Source organism: Lethenteron reissneri, unplaced genomic scaffold (genome assembly GCF_015708825.2).
Source record: "Lethenteron reissneri isolate LAM-NWPU_2019-01 unplaced genomic scaffold, ASM1570882v1 scaffold_1630, whole genome shotgun sequence".
Classification (NCBI taxonomy): domain Eukaryota; kingdom Metazoa; phylum Chordata; class Hyperoartia; order Petromyzontiformes; family Petromyzontidae; genus Lethenteron; species Lethenteron reissneri.
In genome coordinates this window covers 1,126,411-1,146,444 of record NW_026891367.1, presented here as the reverse complement: position 1 = coordinate 1,146,444, position 20,034 = coordinate 1,126,411, and the positions used below count along the sequence as shown (strand labels likewise).

Here is a 20,034-nt window from a genome sequence, read left to right as displayed (position 1 = left end):
CGCTTATCCAGAGTTTGAAGTTAACGTTCTCCCATTAAGTAAACAGAAGCATGATAATTGTTTTTGTACCCTTCTATCTGGCAACAAAACTGACACCTTTTTTACAAGGAGTCATGTTTGCATTGACCACAATACCTGCAGTCGTAATGCAAACAAAACACACAACTCTGATAATGTATGCACTGTCCTTGAAGTTGATTGGTCCACACCCGAGACAGCTTTCCTTAGAGCCTAGTCTCACATGGGTTGGACCAGATGATGCCAAAAGGCGCACAACTCAAAGACAATGCACCATCAGAGTATGAGAGCTCGGGGTAAGCATTTACATCATTGGAACCTCATTTGCAAGTAAGAAATATGATAATTGGTTTTTGTACCCTTCTATCTGGCAACAAAACTCACACCTTTTTTACAAGGAGCCATGTTTGCATAGACCACAATACCTGCAGCCATAATGCAAACAAAAAACACAACTCTGATAATGTATGCACTGTCCTTGAAGTTGATTGGTCCACACCCGAGACAGCTTAGTCTCGCCCTCGACGAACGAGCCACTGCACGGACCCACCTCGTTCTCTTCACACCACCCCCAGGTGTTGATTGTCAACCCTCACCCGGGTGCTCGCCGGCTCGGCGTGCTGTCGTCGAAGCGTCGTGGTTGGAGCGACTTTGACTGGGGGCCGTGGGGTTCTCACAGCGCGGCTCTGTGAGTCAGCCCACGTTCAAAGCGCGTGTGATTGTTGCACTCGAATGAGCGTTGGGGCAGTGCAGAGGTCGCAACCGGGTACCCGATACCCGTACCCTACCCGATACACGGCTACCCGTACCCGACCGAGTACGGGTAGCCGTTCGCGACCCTGGTGCGGCCAGGTACGGGTAGGCCGTGAGTCACTGGTGAGTAACCATTTGTCACTCATTTCGGGTAGGGTACGGGTAGGGAATGGCTACCCGTACCCGGCTGGGTACCCGTACCCGGCCGGGTACGGGTATCCATTTGCGACCCTGGTGCGGCCAGGTACGGGTAAGGAAACAAAACCCGTCTGCGACCTCTGGGGCAGTGCCCCATCTAATAATAATTCAAAACAATAGATACACCATGTGCCTGCCGAGCTGTGAGTCGGTGGTGGGACATGTGCACATTGCCACAGCAGCAGCAGGGTAGGTGTATTGTATAGGCCGCAGACTTCTTCATCGCAAGGCCACCAGCGACATGACGCAAATGTGAAAACACACCCCCCCCCCCAATCATGCTGCTGTCGAAACCCCAAATGGTTTCAAGCGTGTGGCGGCCCTCACCACACTGATGATGCCTTCATGGCCAAAGTGGTCCCCCGCTATGAGAATGAGTGAAAAACACCGATACAGGACAACCTCTGTTTGCTTTTCACAAAGTAGTACTCGCTTTATCGACCCCCCGAGAGATGATTTTTAAAACTACAACTTTTTGATGGGCAATCTGTGCCCCAGCCACCGGGCGCTGTGTCCGATTCTACGACCTGAAACTTCCTTCAAACGGTCACAAAAGGTTTCCCACCCCGATGTGTTGACGGCACTGAGCGAGCGGTGAGCATCGCAGCCATCCCACGGCAGGGGCTAAGTCTTCCTCAAGTACAACCGCTGCTGACTTCACCACCAAAAAATTATCCCGTAAAAACAAAGTTTTTCACTATAAATCCTTTATATGCGTGGCGGCTACTAGAGTCCTCTCGTCCTCTGGCTTGAGATGGCTGCCACCTATGGGTCAGATGATTGTCTGCCACCATTAAGCAATTGTTAATGAAATATTTTTAAAAAATTCCCTAAACAGTGTAAAATTTGTGAATTTTTTTTTCACGAAAATTAATTGTCACGCACAACGAGTCTGTGTGCAAAATGTCAGCTCGATTGGATCACGGGAAGTGGGTTAAAAAACGACCGAAAGATTTGCACGGTCGTAAGCAAGCAAGCACGCAAGCATGCAAGCAAGTGAACTTAATATAAAGGATTTAACAAGTAAACCCGTAAAAACAAAGTTTTTCACTATAAATCCTTTATATGCGTGGCGGCTAGAGTCCTCTCGTCCTCTGGCTTGAGATGGCTGCCACCTATGGGTCAGATGATTGTCTGCCAGTATTAAGCAATTGGTAATTAAATATTTAATTTGTTTTCCCTAAACAGTGAAAAATTTGTGAATTTTTTTCACGAACATTAATTGTCACGCACAACGAGTCTGTGTGCAAAATGTCAGCTCGGCGATTCGCCAGCGGTGCGTGGCACCACTTTCACTCACACTCACTATCACTTACTCTTACTCACACTTACACACTTACACTCACTATCACTAGCTCACTCCTACACACTCACTATCACACACACACTCACTATCTCACTCACTAGCTCACTCACTAGCTCACACACTCTTACACACTTACACTCTCACTCACTATCTCACACGCTCACACTCTTACACACTCACTCTTACACACTCACCCTCACACACTCTGACAATCTCACACACTGACACACTCACTCTGACAATCTCACACACTCACAATCTTACACTCACACTGACACACTCTCACTCACTCTCACACACACTGACAATCTCACACTCACTCACAATCTCACACTCACTCACACTGACTCACACTACCTCACAATCTCACACTGACTCACAATCTCACTCACTCTCACACACTCACAATCTCACACTCACTCACAATCTCACACTCACTCACACTGACTCACACTACCTCACAATCTCACACTGACTCACAATCTCACTCACTCTCACACACTCACAATCTCACACTCACTCACAATCTCACACTCACTCACACTGACTCACACTACCTCACAATCTCACACTGACTCACAATCTCACTCACTCTCACACACTCACAATCTCACACTCACTCTGACAATCTCACACTCCTAATCTCACACACTGACACACTCTCACTCACAATCTCACAATCACACTCACACACACTGACATCTCACACACACACTGACAATGTCACACTCACTGCCCCAACACAATGAAGGCTGCACATGGGCAGGGCCGGATTAAGATTGTGTAGGCCCCTGGACTACATGTTCTGTGCCCCCCCCCCCCCCCCCCTCAGTAATATTTACAAAAGGAAAACAAAATTAAAGAAAAATAATAAAATGTTTTTATTTTTTACTTTTCTCTTAATAACTTTATAATTCTTTAATTAGTAAAAATAATAACAATTTCATTATTATTTAATTATTACAAATTATAATAAAATCTGTTTTTTATACCTTTCTCTTAATATCTGGAGGTTTATACTCTTTGGTTCTTTAGGTAAAGTCACGTAGAAGGGAAATAATAAAATAATATAAAACAATTAAAATTCTCATGACGTTTCGACTGCAACACAAGCTATCATATATTTAAAATTTTATTTTATTTTTTCCTTTTCTCCGTGACTTTACCGAAAGAACCAAGAATATGAAAATAATAAAGTCGCGACGTTTCGGAGGCAACACAAGCTTCCGTCATCAGGTGGGACAACCAGAGCACAATCACTGCCGTGAGCAGAGAGCTCTGAGTGACACGCTCTTATATAGTAGGGTGAGAAGGGGGAGGAGCCAGGGAGGAGGGATGCGGGGGGGGGGGCTGTCTCTGTAGTGCGTGTGTGCATGTTGTAACGTGTAACGTATATCTGCAGTCGATTTCATGTGTGTAAGGTATAATTCTTTGGTTCTTTCGGTAAAGTCACGTATAAAGATAAAATATTAAATTGAATTAAATACTAGCATACGACGTTTCGATTGCAACACAAGCAAGCAATCATCAGGTATAAATTAAATAGAAACACAAATCTAGTATACTTAGAAATGTAATGTAATATAACAGAGAGTCGGGTAACATAACAGTCAACACCCTATCTGGTTGAGAGAGATTAAATCTCTCTCTCAAATTTAGCATTCTCAGGAAGAACGTAATCAACCAGGTAGGGTGTTGACTGTTATGTTACTCGACTCTCTGTTGTAGTAGTGTATAGTGTAGTGTAGTGTGTAGTGTATAGTGTAGTGTAGTAGTGTATAGTGTAGTGTATAATGTAGTAGTGTATAATGTAGTGTATAGTGTAGTGTAGTAGTGTATAGTGTAGTGTATAGTGTAGTGTAGTAGTGTATAGTATAGTGTAGTAGTGTATAGTGTAGTGTATAGTGTAGTAGTGTATAGTGTAGTGTATAGTGTAGTGTAGTAGTGTATAGTATAGTGTAGTGTATAGTGTAGTGTAGTAGTGTATAGTGTAGTGTATAGTGTAGCGTAGTAGTGTATAGGTAGGGTGTTGACTGTTATGTTATCCGACTCTCTGTTGTAGTAGTGTATAGTGTAGTGTAGTGTGTAGTGTAGTGTATAGTGTAGTGTAGTAGTGTATAGTGTAGTGTATAGTGTAGTAGTGTATAATGTAGTGTATAGTGTAGTGTAGTAGTGTATAGTGTAGTGTATAGTGTAGTGTAGTAGTGTATAGTATAGTGTAGTAGTGTATAGTGTAGTGTATAGTGTAGTGTAGTAGTGTATAGTGTAGTGTATAGTGTAGTGTATAGTGTAGCGTAGTAGTGTATAGGTAGGGTGTTGACTGTTATGTTATCCGCCTCTCTGTTGTATTACATTACATTTCTAAGTATACTAGATTTGTGTTTCTATTTAATTTATACCTGATGATGATTGCTTGTGTTGCAATCAAAACTTTTGCATGCTAGTATTTAATTTAAGTTATTATTTTATCTCTAGACGTGACTTTACCGAAAGAACCAAAGAATAATCCCTGCAGTCACGAAAGCTCCAAATTAAATGTCAGGTATATTTGCAGAGTCGATCGCATGGAGAAAGCCCTCGACAGAGCGCCGTGCTAAAAGGCATCAATGCGATCGGTGTCCCTACAGCACGAATCGCCCTGGACACATGAAGCTGCATGAGAGAACGCACACGGGCGAAAAGCCATTCAAGTGCGCCGTGTGTGGGAAGGCTTTTGTATGTTCATCAAATTGTCGAGTTCACGAGAGAACGCACACTGGTGAGAAGCCCTACAAGTGCACTGTGTGCATGAAGGCTTTTGGTCGTTCAGAAACTCTTCAAAATCACGAGAGAACGCACACGGGTGAGAAGCCCTACAAGTGCACCGTCTGTGGGAAGGCATTTATCTACTCAAACTATCTTCGGATTCACAAGAGAACGCACACGGGTGAGAAGCTCTACAAGTGCAGTGTGTGTGGAAAGGCATTTGTACAATCAAGTTATCTTCGAGTTCACGAGAGAACGCACACGGGTGAGAAGCCCTACAAGTGCACTGTGTGCATGAAGGCATTTGGTCGTTCAGAAACTCTTCAAAATCACGAGAGAACACACACGGGTGAGAAGCCCTACAAGTGCACCGTCTGTGGGAAGGCATTTGCCTATTCAAACTATCTTCGGATTCATCGGAGAGCGCACACAGGTGAGAAGCCCTACAAGTGCACTATGTGTGGGAAGGCATTTGTACAATCAAGTTATCTTCGAGTTCACGAGAGAACGCACACGGGCAAGAAGCCCTACAAGTGCACTGTGTGCATGAAGGCTTTTGGTCGTTCAGAAACTCTTCAAAATCACGAGAGAACGCACACGGGCGAGAAGCCCTACAAGTGCACCGTCTGTGGGAAGGCATTTATCTATTCAAACTATTTTCGGATTCATCGGAGAACGCACACAGGTGAGAAGTCATTCAAGTGCACTATGTGTGGGAAGGCATTTGTACAATCAAGTTCTCTTCAAAATCACGAGAGAACGCACACGGGTGAGAAGCCCTACAAGTGCACCGTCTGTGGGAAGGCATTTGCCTACTCAAACTATCTTCGAGTTCACCAGAGAATGCACACGGGTGAGAAGCCCTACAAGTGCACCGTCTGTGGGAAGGCATTTATCTATTCAAACTATCTTCGAGTTCACGAGAGAATGCACACAGGTGAGAAGTCATTCAAGTGCACTATGTGTGGGAAGGCATTTGTCTATTCAAACTATCTTCGAGTTCACGAGAGAACGCACACGGGTGAGAAGCCCTACAAGTGCACCGTGTGTGGAAAAGGGTTTATTGATTCAGGACAACGAAAGAAGCATGAGAAGGTCCACGAGAGGGTGAAATCTACTTGCGATGGTCAAAGTACTGCTCCCATGAGTCCATCTCTCATAAAACAAGAACCGGAAGAAAATGACAACTTCGCTACGTGGCCAGGAGTGATGGTGAAGTGTGAAGAAGAGACAACGGTGAAGCGTGAAGGTCAGGGTTCGACTCCAGGTGGCGACCTCCTGGTGGATGGAGTCGGCGTGAAGCAGGATGATGAACATCGAGATTGTCACTTGTGATGACCCCGTCGCTTTTGAAAAAGGGGTCATTTCAGCTTGGTCGGCATTAGCGGGAAAAAAAAAATGTGTTCGTTTAGTAAACTGGAAAACGACTCATCTTCTTGGTTTTTTCGGTAAAGTCACGTAGCTACAACGCAAGCAGCCGTCTTCAGCTGAAGACGGCTGCTTGCGTTGTGGCCGAAACGTCGTGAGAATTATTTTATTATGTTTCATTTTTATTATTTTATTACTTCCCTTCTACGTGACGACTTTACCGAAAAAAACAAGAAGATGAATCCCTGCAGTCACGAAAGCTTTAAATGGAAAATGACTTTGGTCACATTCCAGGGATCCATTTGTGCGCCTTTTTTGGGGGGGAGGGGGAGTTATAGATCACGTAAATATATATCCTGTATACCCGGTGCGGTTTGTAAACATCGCCCCCTAGGGAGACAAATGCGTTCAGCCGTATTGCTGGCCACCCACCCACTCGCTAGTGTATAATGTAACATAGAGACCCATAGACTCACACAGAGACCCATAGACTCGTCACGCAGACCAATAGATTCATCACGCAGATACCCATAGACTAATCACACATACCCATAGACTCATCATTTAGAGACACATAGACTCACAAAGAGACCCATAGACTCGTCATACAGAGACCCATATACTCACAGACCCATAGACTCATACAGAGACCCATAGGCTCACCACAGAGACCCATAGACTCATCATTTAGAGACCCATAGACTCATACAGAGACCCATAGACTCACGCAGAGCCATAGACTCGTCATACAGAGACCCATATACTCACAGACCCATAGACTCATACAGAGACCCATAGGCTCACCACAGAGACCCATAGATTCGTCATTTAGAGACCCATAGACTCACAAAGAGACCCATAGACTCGTCACGCAGACACCCATAGACTAATCACACATACCCATAGACTCATCATTTAGAGACCCATAGACTCACAGAGCCATAGACTCGTCATACAGAGACCCATACACTCACAGACCCATAGACTCATACAGAGACCCATAGACTCGTCACGCAGATACCCATAGACTAATCACACATACCCATAGACTCATCATTTAGAGACACATAGACTCACAAAGAGATCCATAGACTCGTCACGCAGACCAATAGATTAATCACGCAGACACCCATAGACTAATCACACATACCCATAGACTCATCATTTAGAGACCCATAGACTCACAGAGCCATAGACTCGTCATACAGAGACCCATATACTCACAGACCCATAGACTCATACAGAGACCCATAGGCTCACCACAGAGACCCATAGACTCATCATTTAGAGACCCATAGATTCACAAAGATCTATAGACACAAAGACCCGTAGACTCATCATACAGAGACCCATAGACTCCCACAGAGACCCATTGTAATTTTAATAATTGCATTGTGAAAATTCGAAAGTTTTCAGAAATGTTGATTGTGCAATGTAATGTTAGATGTGTCATTACAAAAACGTGTTTGTTGTGTGTGTTATTATTGTTATTTGAAGTTTTCGTGACTGCAAGAATCCATACTCTTTGGTTCTTTCAGTAAAGTCCTGTTTCGGGCGCAACACATTTTATTTTATACCTATGTGACTACCGAAAGAACCAAAGAGTATTATTGTTGTGATTTATATTCTTGACTAATATGTATGTTCATGATTATTTGCGATTGTGCACAAAGTGTATCGCGACTTGTTACTGGCTCTCTCGTTGTCTAGGGTTTTGTATTGTCAATCGTGACGACATCGATGAATCTCGCTTCAACATTCAAACACGGCGTGTCGGGCCCAGCACGCTGCCTGTAGAGCAGCCTCGGACAGCAGCCAGCACGTGACCACACCCCCCCCCCCTCTACCCTGGCCTCTCCACCACATACAACGTCAAGTCACTGGGCTTAACCAACAACTTTTACAGCCTGTCGCTCGGGCACTCTATCGGTGTGCGACGACTCAAATCTCCACCTGTTCCACGTCTCAGCTCACAACTCTTAGCTGGGTGCAGTACGACTTCTCCAAGGCCTTCACTCTGCCAGTGACTCGAAAATGAAAAAGCGTCGAGGAAAACTTTCAGCGATACTTAAGTCTGCCTCGGCAAGAACTCAAATCTTAACTACTCGGCGCTTTTCTCCCGGCAAAGCTCAACTTATGGATGATTGCGAGAACTGTACCTCAATGCACGTGATGAATGACGTCACAAAGCAGTCCTTAAAGAGCCTCAATGCACGTGGTGAATGACGTCACAAAGCAGCCCTTAAAGAGCCTCAATGCACGTGATGAATGACGTCACAAAGCAGTCCTTAAAGAACCTCAATGCACGTGATGAATGACGTCACAAAGCAGTCCTTAAATAGCCTCAATGCACGTGGTGAATGACTGTCACAAAGCAGCCCTTAAAGAGCCTCAATGCACGTGGTGAATGACGTCACAAAGCAACCCTTAAAGAGCCTCAATGCACGTGGTGAATGACGTCACAAAGCAGTCTTTAAAGAGCCTCAATGCACGTGATGAATGACGTCACAAAGCAGTCCTTAAAGAGCCTCAATGCACGTGGTGAATGACTGTCACAAAGCAGTCCTTAAAGAGCCTCAATGCACGTGATGAATGACTGTCACAAAGCAACCCTTAAAGAGCCTCAATGCACGTGGTGAATGACTGTCACAAAGCAGTCCTTAAAGAGCCTCAATGCACGTGATGAATGACGTCACAAAGCAGTCCTTAAAGAGCCTCAATGCACGTGGTGAATGACTGTCACAAAGCAGCCCTTAAAGAGCCTCAATGCACGTGATGAATGACGTCACAAAGCAGTCCTTAAAGAGCCTCAATGCACGTGGTGAATGACTGTCACAAAGCAGTCCTTAAAGAGCCTCAATGCACGTGATGAATGACGTCACAAAGCAACCCTTAAAGAGCCTCAATGCACGTGATGAATGACTGTCACAAAGCAACCCTTAAAGAGCCTCAATGCACGTGATGAATGACGTCACAAAGCAACCCTTAAAGAGCCTCAATGCACGTGATGAATGACGTCACAAAGCAGTCCTTAAAGAGCCTCAATGCACGTGATGAATGACTGTCACAAAGCAACCCTTAAAGAGCCTCAATGCACGTGGTGAATGACTGTCACAAAGCAGTCCTTAAAGAGCCTCAATGCACGTGGTGAATGACGTCACAAAGCAACCCTTAAAGAGCCTCAATGCACGTGATGAATGACTGTCACAAAGCAACCCTTAAAGAGCCTCAATGCACGTGATGAATGACGTCACAAAGCAACCCTTAAAGAGCCTCAATGCACGTGGTGAATGACGTCACAAGCAGTCCTTAAAGAGCCTCAATGCACGTGATGAATGACGTCACAAGCAGTCCTTAAAGAGCCTCAATGCACGTGATGAATGACGTCACAAGCAGTCCTTAAAGAGCCTCAATGCACGTGATGAATGACGTCACAAGCAGTCCTTAAAGAGCCTCAATGCACGTGATGAATGACGTCACAAGCAACCCTTAAAGAGCCTCAATGCACGTGATGAATGACTGTCACAAAGCAGCCCTTAAAGAGCCTCAATGCACGTGATGAATGACGTCACAAAGCAACCCTTAAAGAACCTCAATGCACGTGATGAATGACTGTCACAAAGCAGTCCTTAAAGAGCCTCAATGCACGTGATGAATGACGTCACAAAGCAACCCTTAAAGGACCTCAATGCACGTGATGAATGACGTCACAAAGCAACCCTTAAAGGGCCTCAATGCACGTGATGAATGACGTCACAAAGCAACCCTTAAAGAACCTCAATGCACGTGATGAATGACGTCACAAAGCAACCCTTAAAGGGCCTCAATGCACGTGATGAATGACGTCACAAAGCAACCCTTAAAGAACCTCAATGCACGTGATGAATGACGTCACAAAGCAACCCTTAAAGAACCTCAATGCACGTGATGAATGACGTCACAAAGCAGTCCTTAAAGAGCCTCAATGCACGTGATGAATGACGTCACAAAGCAGCCCTTAAAGGGCCTCAATGCACGTGATGAATGACGTCACAAAGCAGTCTTTAAAGAGCCTCAATGCACGTGATGAATGACTGTCACAAAGCAGCCCTTAAAGAGCCTCAATGCACGTGATGAATGACGTCACAAAGCAGTCCTTAAAGAGCCTCAATGCACGTGGTGAATGACGTCACAAAGCAGTCCTTAAAGAGCCTCAATGCACGTGATGAATGACGTCACAAAGCAGTCCTTAAAGAACCTCAATGCACGTGATGAATGACTGTCACAAAGCAACCCTTAAAGAACCTCAATGCACGTGATGAATGACGTCACAAAGCAGTCCTTAAAGAACCTCAATGCACGTGATGAATGACGTCACAAAGCAGTCCTTAAAGAACCTCAATGCACGTGATGAATGACTGTCACAAAGCAGTCCTTAAAGAGCCTCAATGCACGTGATGAATGACGTCACAAAGCAACCCTTAAAGGGCCTCAATGCACGTGATGAATGACGTCACAAAGCAGTCCTTAAAGGGCCTCAATGCACGTGATGAATGACGTCACAAAGCAACCCTTAAAGAACCTCAATGCACGTGATGAATGACGTCACAAAGCAACCCTTAAAGGGCCTCAATGCACGTGATGAATGACGTCACAAAGCAACCCTTAAAGAACCTCAATGCACGTGATGAATGACGTCACAAAGCAACCCTTAAAGAACCTCAATGCACGTGATGAATGACGTCACAAAGCAGTCCTTAAAGAGCCTCAATGCACGTGATGAATGACGTCACAAAGCAGCCCTTAAAGGGCCTCAATGCACGTGATGAATGACGTCACAAAGCAGTCTTTAAAGAGCCTCAATGCACGTGATGAATGACTGTCACAAAGCAGCCCTTAAAGAGCCTCAATGCACGTGATGAATGACGTCACAAAGCAGTCCTTAAAGAGCCTCAATGCACGTGGTGAATGACGTCACAAAGCAGTCCTTAAAGAGCCTCAATGCACGTGATGAATGACGTCACAAAGCAGTCCTTAAAGAACCTCAATGCACGTGATGAATGACTGTCACAAAGCAACCCTTAAAGAACCTCAATGCACGTGATGAATGACGTCACAAAGCAGTCCTTAAAGAACCTCAATGCACGTGATGAATGACGTCACAAAGCAGTCCTTAAAGAACCTCAATGCACGTGATGAATGACTGTCACAAAGCAGTCCTTAAAGAGCCTCAATGCACGTGATGAATGACGTCACAAAGCAACCCTTAAAGGGCCTCAATGCACGTGATGAATGACGTCACAAAGCAGTCCTTAAAGGGCCGCATGCGGCTCCGACGCGTCAGGCTGCCAACCCCCTGGGTCTTGTCAATTGCAGCCTGCGGAATTGTACGTCTTGGTCATGTGACGTACTAACTGTTCACTATATATTTCACCAGGCAAGGCCCACTGAGATAGAGAGCTCTTTTTTCCGAAAGCGACCTCGCCGAATGAGGTGGCTTGTCACGTGGACTTCTATAGCAGCGGCCAATGCACATGGAGGGGAAAAGCCGGAGGGTGCCGGGAAAAAAATCCACACAACCATGGGGAGAGAAATATGCAAACTCCAAACATACAGCAGCAGGCGACGTCAGGGTCGAGATCAAACCCACGACCTCCTGTACACCAGGCGAGGTGATCAACATCTGCTAGCCACCATGATGATGAGAGACACTCAAACTCCAAACATACAGCAGCAGGCGTCGTCTGGGTCGAGATCAAACCCACGACCTCCTGTACACCAGGCGAGATAGTCAACATCTTCTAGCCACCATGATGAGAGACACTCAAACACCAAACATACAGCAGCAGGCGTCGTCAGGGTCGAGATCAAACCCACGACCTCCTGTACACCAGGCGAGGTGATCAACATCTGCTAGCCACCATGATGATGAGAGACACTCAAACTCCAAACATACAGCAGCAGGCGTCGTCTGGGTCGAGATCAAACCCACGACCTCCTGTACACCAGGCGAGATAGTCAACATCTTCTAGCCACCATGATGAGAGACACTCAAACTCCAAACATACAGCAGCAGGCGTCGTCAGGGTCGAGATCAAACCCACGACCTCCTGTACACCAGGCGAGATAGTCAACATCTGCCAGCCACCATGATGATGAGAGATACTCAAACTCCAAACATACAGCAGCAGGCGTCGTCAGGGTCGAGATCAAACCCACGACCTCCTGTACAACATCTCTCATTGTCTGGGATTGAACCCACGACCTCCTGTAGACCAGGCGAGGTAGTCAACATCTCTCAGTGTCTGGGATTGAACCCACGACCTCCTGTGTACCAGGCGAGGTAGTCAACATCTCTCAGTGTCTGGGATTGAACCCACGACCTCCTGTAGACCAGGCGAGGTAGTTAACATCTCTCAGTGTCTGGGATTGAACCCACGACCTCCTGTAGACCAGGCGAGGTAGTCAACATCTCTCATTGTCTGGGATTGAACCCACGACCTCCTGCGTACCAGGCGAGGTAGTCAACATCTCTCAGTGTCTGGGATTGAACCCACGACCTCCTGTAGACCAGGCGAGGTAGTCAACATCTCTCAGTGTCTGGGATTGAACCCACGACCTCCTGTAGACCAGGCGAGGTAGTCAACATCTCTCAGTGTCTGGGATTGAACCCACGACCTCCTGTCGTACCAGGCGAGGTAGTCAACATCTCTCAGTGTCTGGGATTGAACCCACGACCTCCTGTAGACCAGGCGAGGTAGTCAACATCTCTCAGTGTCTGGGATTGAACCCACGACCTCCTGTAGACCAGGCGAGGTAGTCAACATCTCTCAGTGTCTGGGATTGAACCCACGACCTCCTGTAGACCAGGCGAGGTAGTCAACATCTCTCAGTGTCTGGGATTGAACCACGACCTCCTGTAGACCAGGCGAGGTAGTCAACATCTCTCAGTGTCTGGGATTGAACCCACGACCTCCTGTAGACCAGGCGAGGTAGTCAACATCTCTCAGTGTCTGGGATTGAACCCACGACCTCCTGTAGACCAGGCGAGGTAGTCAACATCTCTCAGTGTCTGGGATTGAACCCACGACCTCCTGTAGACCAGGCGAGGTAGTCAACATCTCTCAGTGTCTGGGATTGAACCCACGACCTCCTGTAGACCAGGCGAGGTAGTCAACATCTCTCAGTGTCTGGGATTGAACCCACGACCTCCTGTAGACCAGGCGAGGTAGTCAACATCTCTCAGTGTCTGGGATTGAACCCACGACCTCCTGTAGACCAGGCGAGGTAGTCAACATCTCTCAGTGTCTGGGATTGAACCCACGACCTCCTGTAGACCAGGCGAGGTAGTCAACATCTCTCAGTGTCTGGGATTGAACCCACGACCTCCTGTAGACCAGGCGAGGTAGTCAACATCTCTCAGTGTCTGGGATTGAACCCACGACCTCCTGTAGACCAGGCGAGGTAGTCAACATCTCTCAGTGTCTGGGATTGAACCCACGACCTCCTGTAGACCAGGCGAGGTAGTCAACATCTCTCAGTGTCTGGGATTGAACCCACGACCTCCTGTAGACCAGGCGAGGTAGTCAACATCTCTCAGTGTCTGGGATTGAACCCACGACCTCCTGTAGACCAGGCGAGGTAGTCAACATCTCTCAGTGTCTGGGATTGAACCCACGACCTCCTGTAGACCAGGCGAGGTAGTCAACATCTCTCAGTGTCTGGGATTGAACCCACGACCTCCTGTAGACCAGGCGAGGTAGTCAACATCTCTCAGTGTCTGGGATTGAACCCACGACCTCCTGTAGACCAGGCGAGGTAGTCAACATCTCTCAGTGTCTGGGATTGAACCCACGACCTCCTGTAGACCAGGCGAGGTAGTCAACATCTCTCAGTGTCTGGGATTGAACCCACGACCTCCTGTAGACCAGGCGAGGTAGTCAACATCTCTCAGTGTCTGGGATTGAACCCACGACCTCCTGTAGACCAGGCGAGGTAGTCAACATCTCTCAGTGTCTGGGATTGAACCCACGACCTCCTGTAGACCAGGCGAGGTAGTCAACATCTCTCAGTGTCTGGGATTGAACCCACGACCTCCTGTAGACCAGGCGAGGTAGTCAACATCTCTCAGTGTCTGGGATTGAACCCACGACCTCCTGTAGTACCAGGCGAGGTAGTCAACATCTCTCAGTGTCTGGGATTGAACCCACGACCTCCTGTAGACCAGGCGAGGTAGTAACATCTCTCAGTGTCTGGGATTGAACCCACGACCTCCTGTAGACCAGGCGAGGTAGTCAACATCTCTCAGTGTCTGGGATTGAACCCACGACCTCCTGTAGACCAGGCGAGGTAGTCAACATCTCTCAGTGTCTGGGATTGAACCCACGACCTCCTGTAGATCAGGCGAGGTAGTCAACATCTCTCAGTGTCTGGGATTGAACCCACGACCTCCTGTAGACCAGGCGAGGTAGTCAACATCTCTCAGTGTCTGGGATTGAACCCACGACCTCCTGTAGACCAGGCGAGGTAGTCAACATCTCTCAGTGTCTGGGATTGAACCCACGACCTCCTGTAGACCAGGCGAGGTAGTCAACATCTCTCAGTGTCTTGGGATTGAACCCACGACCTCCTGTAGACCAGGCGAGGTAGTCAACATCTCTCAGTGTCTGGGATTGAACCCACGACCTCTGTAGACCAGGCGAGGTAGTCAACATCTCTCAGTGTCTGGGATTGAACCCACGAACCTCCTGTAGACCAGGCGAGGTAGTCAACATCTCTCAGTGTCTGGGATTGAACCCACGACCTCCTGTAGACCAGGCGAGGTAGTCAACATCTCTCAGTGTCTGGGATTGAACCCACGACCTCCTGTAGACCATGCGAGGTAGTCAACATCTCTCAGTGTCTGTGATTGAACCCACGACCTCCTGTAGACCAGGCGAGGTAGTCAACATCTCTCAGTGTCTGGGATTGAACCCACGACCTCCTGTAGACCAGGCGAGGTAGTCAACATCTCTCAGTGTCTGGGATTGAACCCACGACCTCCTGTAGACCATGCGAGGGAGTCAACATCTCTCAGTGTTTGGGATTGAACCCACGACCTCCTGTAGACCAGGCGAGGTAGTCAACATCTCTCAGTGTCTGGGATTGAACCCACGACCTCCTGTAGACCAGGCGAGGTAGTCAACATCTCTCAGTGTCTGGGATTGAACCCACGACCTCCTGTAGACCAGGCGAGGTAGTCAACATCTCTCAGTGTCTGGGATTGAACCCACGACCTCCTGTAGACCAGGCGAGGTAGTCAACATCTCTCAGTGTCTGGGATTGAACCCACGACCTCCTGTAGACCAGGCGAGGTAGTCAACATCTCTCAGTGTCTGGGATTGAACCCACGACCTCCTGTAGACCAGGCGAGGTAGTCAACATCTCTCAGTGTCTGGGATTGAACCCACGACCTCCTGTAGACCAGGCGAGGTAGTCAACATCTCTCAGTGTCTGGGATTGAACCCACGACCTCCTGTAGACCAGGCGAGGTAGTCAACATCTCTCAGTGTCTGGGATTGAACCCACGACCTCCTGTAGACCAGGCGAGGTAGTCAACATCTCTCAGTGTCTGGGATTGAACCCACGACCTCCTGTAGACCAGGCGAGGTAGTCAACATCTCTCAGTGTCTGGGATTGAACCCACGACCTCCTGTAGACCAGGCGAGGTAGTCAACATCTCTCAGTGTCTGGGATTGAACCCACGACCTCCTGTAGACCAGGCGAGGTAGTCAACATCTCTCAGTGTCTGGGATTGAACCCACGACCTCCTGTAGACCAGGCGAGGTAGTCAACATCTCTCAGTGTCTGGGATTGAACCCACGACCTCCTGTAGACCAGGCGAGGTAGTCAACATCTCTCAGTGTCTGGGATTGAACCCACGACCTCCTGTAGACCAGGCGAGGTAGTCAACATCTCTCAGTGTCTGGGATTGAACCCACGACCTCCTGTAGACCAGGCGAGGTAGTCAACATCTCTCAGTGTCTGGGATTGAACCCACGACCTCCTGTAGACCAGGCGAGGTAGTCAACATCTCTCAGTGTCTGGGATTGAACCCACGACCTCCTGTAGACCAGGCGAGGTAGTCAACATCTCTCAGTGTCTGGGATTGAACCCACGACCCTCCTGTAGACCAGGCGAGGTAGTCAACATCTCTCAGTGTCTGGGATTGAACCCACGACCTCCTGTAGACCAGGCGAGGTAGTCAACATCTCTCAGTGTCTGGGATTGAACCCACGACCTCCTGTAGACCAGGCGAGGTAGTCAACATCTCTCAGTGTCTGGGATTGAACCCACGACCTCCTGTAGACCAGGCGAGGTAGTCAACATCTCTCAGTGTCTGGGATTGAACCCACGACCTCCTGTAGACCAGGCGAGGTAGTCAACATCTCCCAGTGTCTGGATTGAACCCACGACCTCCTGTAGACCAGGCGAGGTAGTCAACATCTCTCAGTGTCTGGGATTGAACCCACGCCCTCCTGTAGACCAGGCGAGGTAGTCAACATCTCTCAGTGTCTGGGATTGAACCCACGACCTCCTGTAGACCAGGCGAGGTAGTCAACATCTCTCAGTGTCTGGGATTGAACCACGACCTCCTGTAGACCAGGCGAGGTAGTCAACATCTCTCAGTGTCTGGGATTGAACCCACGACCTCCTGTAGACCAGGCGAGGTAGTCAACATCTCTCAGTGTCTGGGATTGAACCCACGACCTCCTGTAGACCAGGCGAGGTAGTCAACATCTCTCAGTGTCTGGGATTGAACCCACGACCTCCTGTAGACCAGGCGAGGTAGTCAACATCTCTCAGTGTCTGGGATTGAACCCACGACCTCCTGTAGACCAGGCGAGGTAGTCAACATCTCTCAGTGTCTGGGATTGAACCCACGACCTCCTGTAGACCAGGCGAGGTAGTCAACCTCTCTCACTGTCTGTGATTGAACCCACGACCTCCTGTAGACCAGGCGAGGTAGTCTACATCTCTCAGTGTCTGGGATTGAACCCACGACCTCCTGTGTACCAGGCGAGGTAGTCAACATCTCTCAGTGTCTGGGATTGAACCCACGACCTCCTGTAGACCAGGCGAGGTAGTCAACATCTCTCAGTGTCTGGGATTGAACCCACGACCTCCTGTGTACCAGGCGAGGTAGTCAACATCTCTCAGTGTCTGGGATTGAACCCACGACCTCCTGTAGACCAGGCGAGGTAGTCAACATCTCTCAGTGTCTGGGATTGAACCCACGACCTCCTGTGTACCAGGCGAGGTAGTCAACATCCCTCAGTGTCTGGGATTGAACCCACAACCTCCTGTACACCAGGCGAGATAGTCAAATCTGCTAGCCACCATGATGATGAGAGACACTCAAACTCCAAACATACAGCAGCAGGCGTCAGGGTCGAGATCAAACCCTCGACCTCCTGTACACCAGGCGAGGTAATCAACATCTGCTAGCCACCATGATGATTGATGAGAGACACTCAAACTCCAAACATACAGCAGCATGCGTCAGGGTCGAGATCAAACCACGACCTCCTGTACACCAGGCGAGGTAATCAACATCTATCCACTGTGGTTCCCCTTCGATGGTCAGAGGCTGTGGTAATAATCTCGTGGATAAATGAAGAGTCCTGTAATGCTCTGCGAGTTCTTCTGAATGGTCACATGGCCTGTCGGTAGCTAGGGACGAGCTTATCGGGTATCTCAATAAAGCTGTCGTATTTTTGGGGAACATCGGGGCCGCCGCTCGCTCCGACAAACGCAACTCCCTCGTGGGCTCTCGACTTCTCGACTCGACAAAATCAACTGGAACTTCGCCTGATGGGGCGGGCGAAACGGAGATTGCGCGCTCACCCGGGATGCAAAGCTGCCAAGGGCACCGAATATTTCACATCTTGAGATGGAGCTTCGCGGATGTTGAAGTTCATCATCTTGGTTCTTTCGGTAAAGTCACGTAGAAGGGAAGTAATAAAATAATAAAAAATAAAACATGTTTTATTTTTATTATTTTATATTTTATTATGTTTTATTGTTATTATTTTATTACTTCCCTTCTACGTGACTTTACCGAAAGAACCAAGAAGATGAAATAATAAAAAATAAAACATGTTTTATTTTTATTATATAAAACATGTTTTATTTTTATTATATAACACATGTTTTATTGTTATTATTTTATATTTTATTATGTTTTATTGTTATTATTTTATTACTTCCCTTCTACGTGACTTTACCGAAAGAACCAAGAAGATGAATTCCTGCTGCAGTCACGAAAGCTTTAAATCGAGATGTTGAAGTTATGTTTAATGATAGAATATAGTATTGTCATCGGTATGACGTACCTACGCCAAGTTTGCAGTCGATACGACATTGTGAAGACGGTTAAAAGTGAGTTTCAAGATTTGAGGATACAACAACAGACGGAGTGAGTTACATAAAAGCGTGTACAATGTTTAAAAATATGTTTTGGATGTTTCATGATAGAATATCGTGTTGTCATCAGTATGACGTAGGCATTTCAAGTTTGCAGTTGATAGCACTTTGGGAAGTGGGTAAAATTTGAGTTATTAGAGAAGATGTTTTTTGGAGGATACAACAGACTGAGTGAGTTAAATAAAAACGTGTAATAAAAAGAGGATGTCACTCCCCAGTCTGTGTGTGCTTTTACATCGCACGGGGCGGTGTTTGTGCAATGCGTTTGGCGAGTTTAATGTAATCATCACACCCACCCACCCATTTCATTGCATTATTTATTAACGAGCTTTAATATAATTTCTGCCTTTTGTTCAACCATCTGAGGTCGCTGGGTTTCATTGTAAGTGTTAATGGAATTGATTTGAACTGTATCACAGATAGTCATAATCTTTGGGTTTTTTCGGTAAAGTCACGTAAGTAAAAAATTTAAATTAATAAAAAATAAAATAAAAATCACGACGGTTCCACCTGAAGACGGAAGCTTGTGTTGCCTCCGAAACGTCGTGATTTTTATTTTATTTTTTATTTTACTTTTATTAATTTTAATTCTTAACCTACGTGACTTTACCGAAAAAACCAAAGAATATTAATCCTTGCAGTCACGAAAGCTTAAAATCTAGAATGTATCACGGATCTTTGCGATTTATTTATTGCTTTATGACCTTTAACAATGAAGCCCCCATTGAGATACAGCACATTCATGCAAATAATGAAATTTGATTTAAGTCTGACAACATTGATGTATCACATCGTGATGTGAGTGAAAAGCAATAACACCATTGGGTTTCACAATAGCTTCGTGTCTCTCTGTATGCTGAGCGTCTTTGGTCTTGGCCATGGTGGAGAGTTTGGAATCTGATTGATTGCTTCTGTGAACAGGTGTCTTTTATACAGGTAACAAGCTGAGATTAGGAGCACTCACTTTAAGAGTGTGCTCCTAGGAGACGTGACGTCATCGCACTGAACGGCACACCTGACGTCACGTCCCCATTTTACTCCTCTACACATATAATGAAATTTGATTTAAGTCTGACAACATTGATGTATCACATCGTGATGTGAGTGAAAAGGAATAACACCATTGGGTTTCACAATAGCTTCGTGTCTCTCTGTATGCTGAGCGTCTTTGGTCTTGGACATGGTGGAGAGTTTGGAATCTG

At 46.9% G+C, this 20,034-nt stretch overlaps 1 protein-coding gene across 1 annotated transcript; it reads left to right on the top strand.

Annotated features, from left to right (window-relative positions):
- Positions 1-5,632: 5,632 nt before the first annotated feature.
- Positions 5,633-11,773, top strand: LOC133362844 (zinc finger protein 627-like; the record flags this gene model as incomplete). The annotated part of the gene is made up of 3 exons (XM_061581785.1): positions 5,633-6,127; positions 8,358-8,411; positions 11,744-11,773. Coding segments are annotated over 3 exons (579 nt in total), but the record flags the coding sequence as incomplete, so codon positions are not given.
- Positions 11,774-20,034: the final 8,261 nt, after the last annotated feature.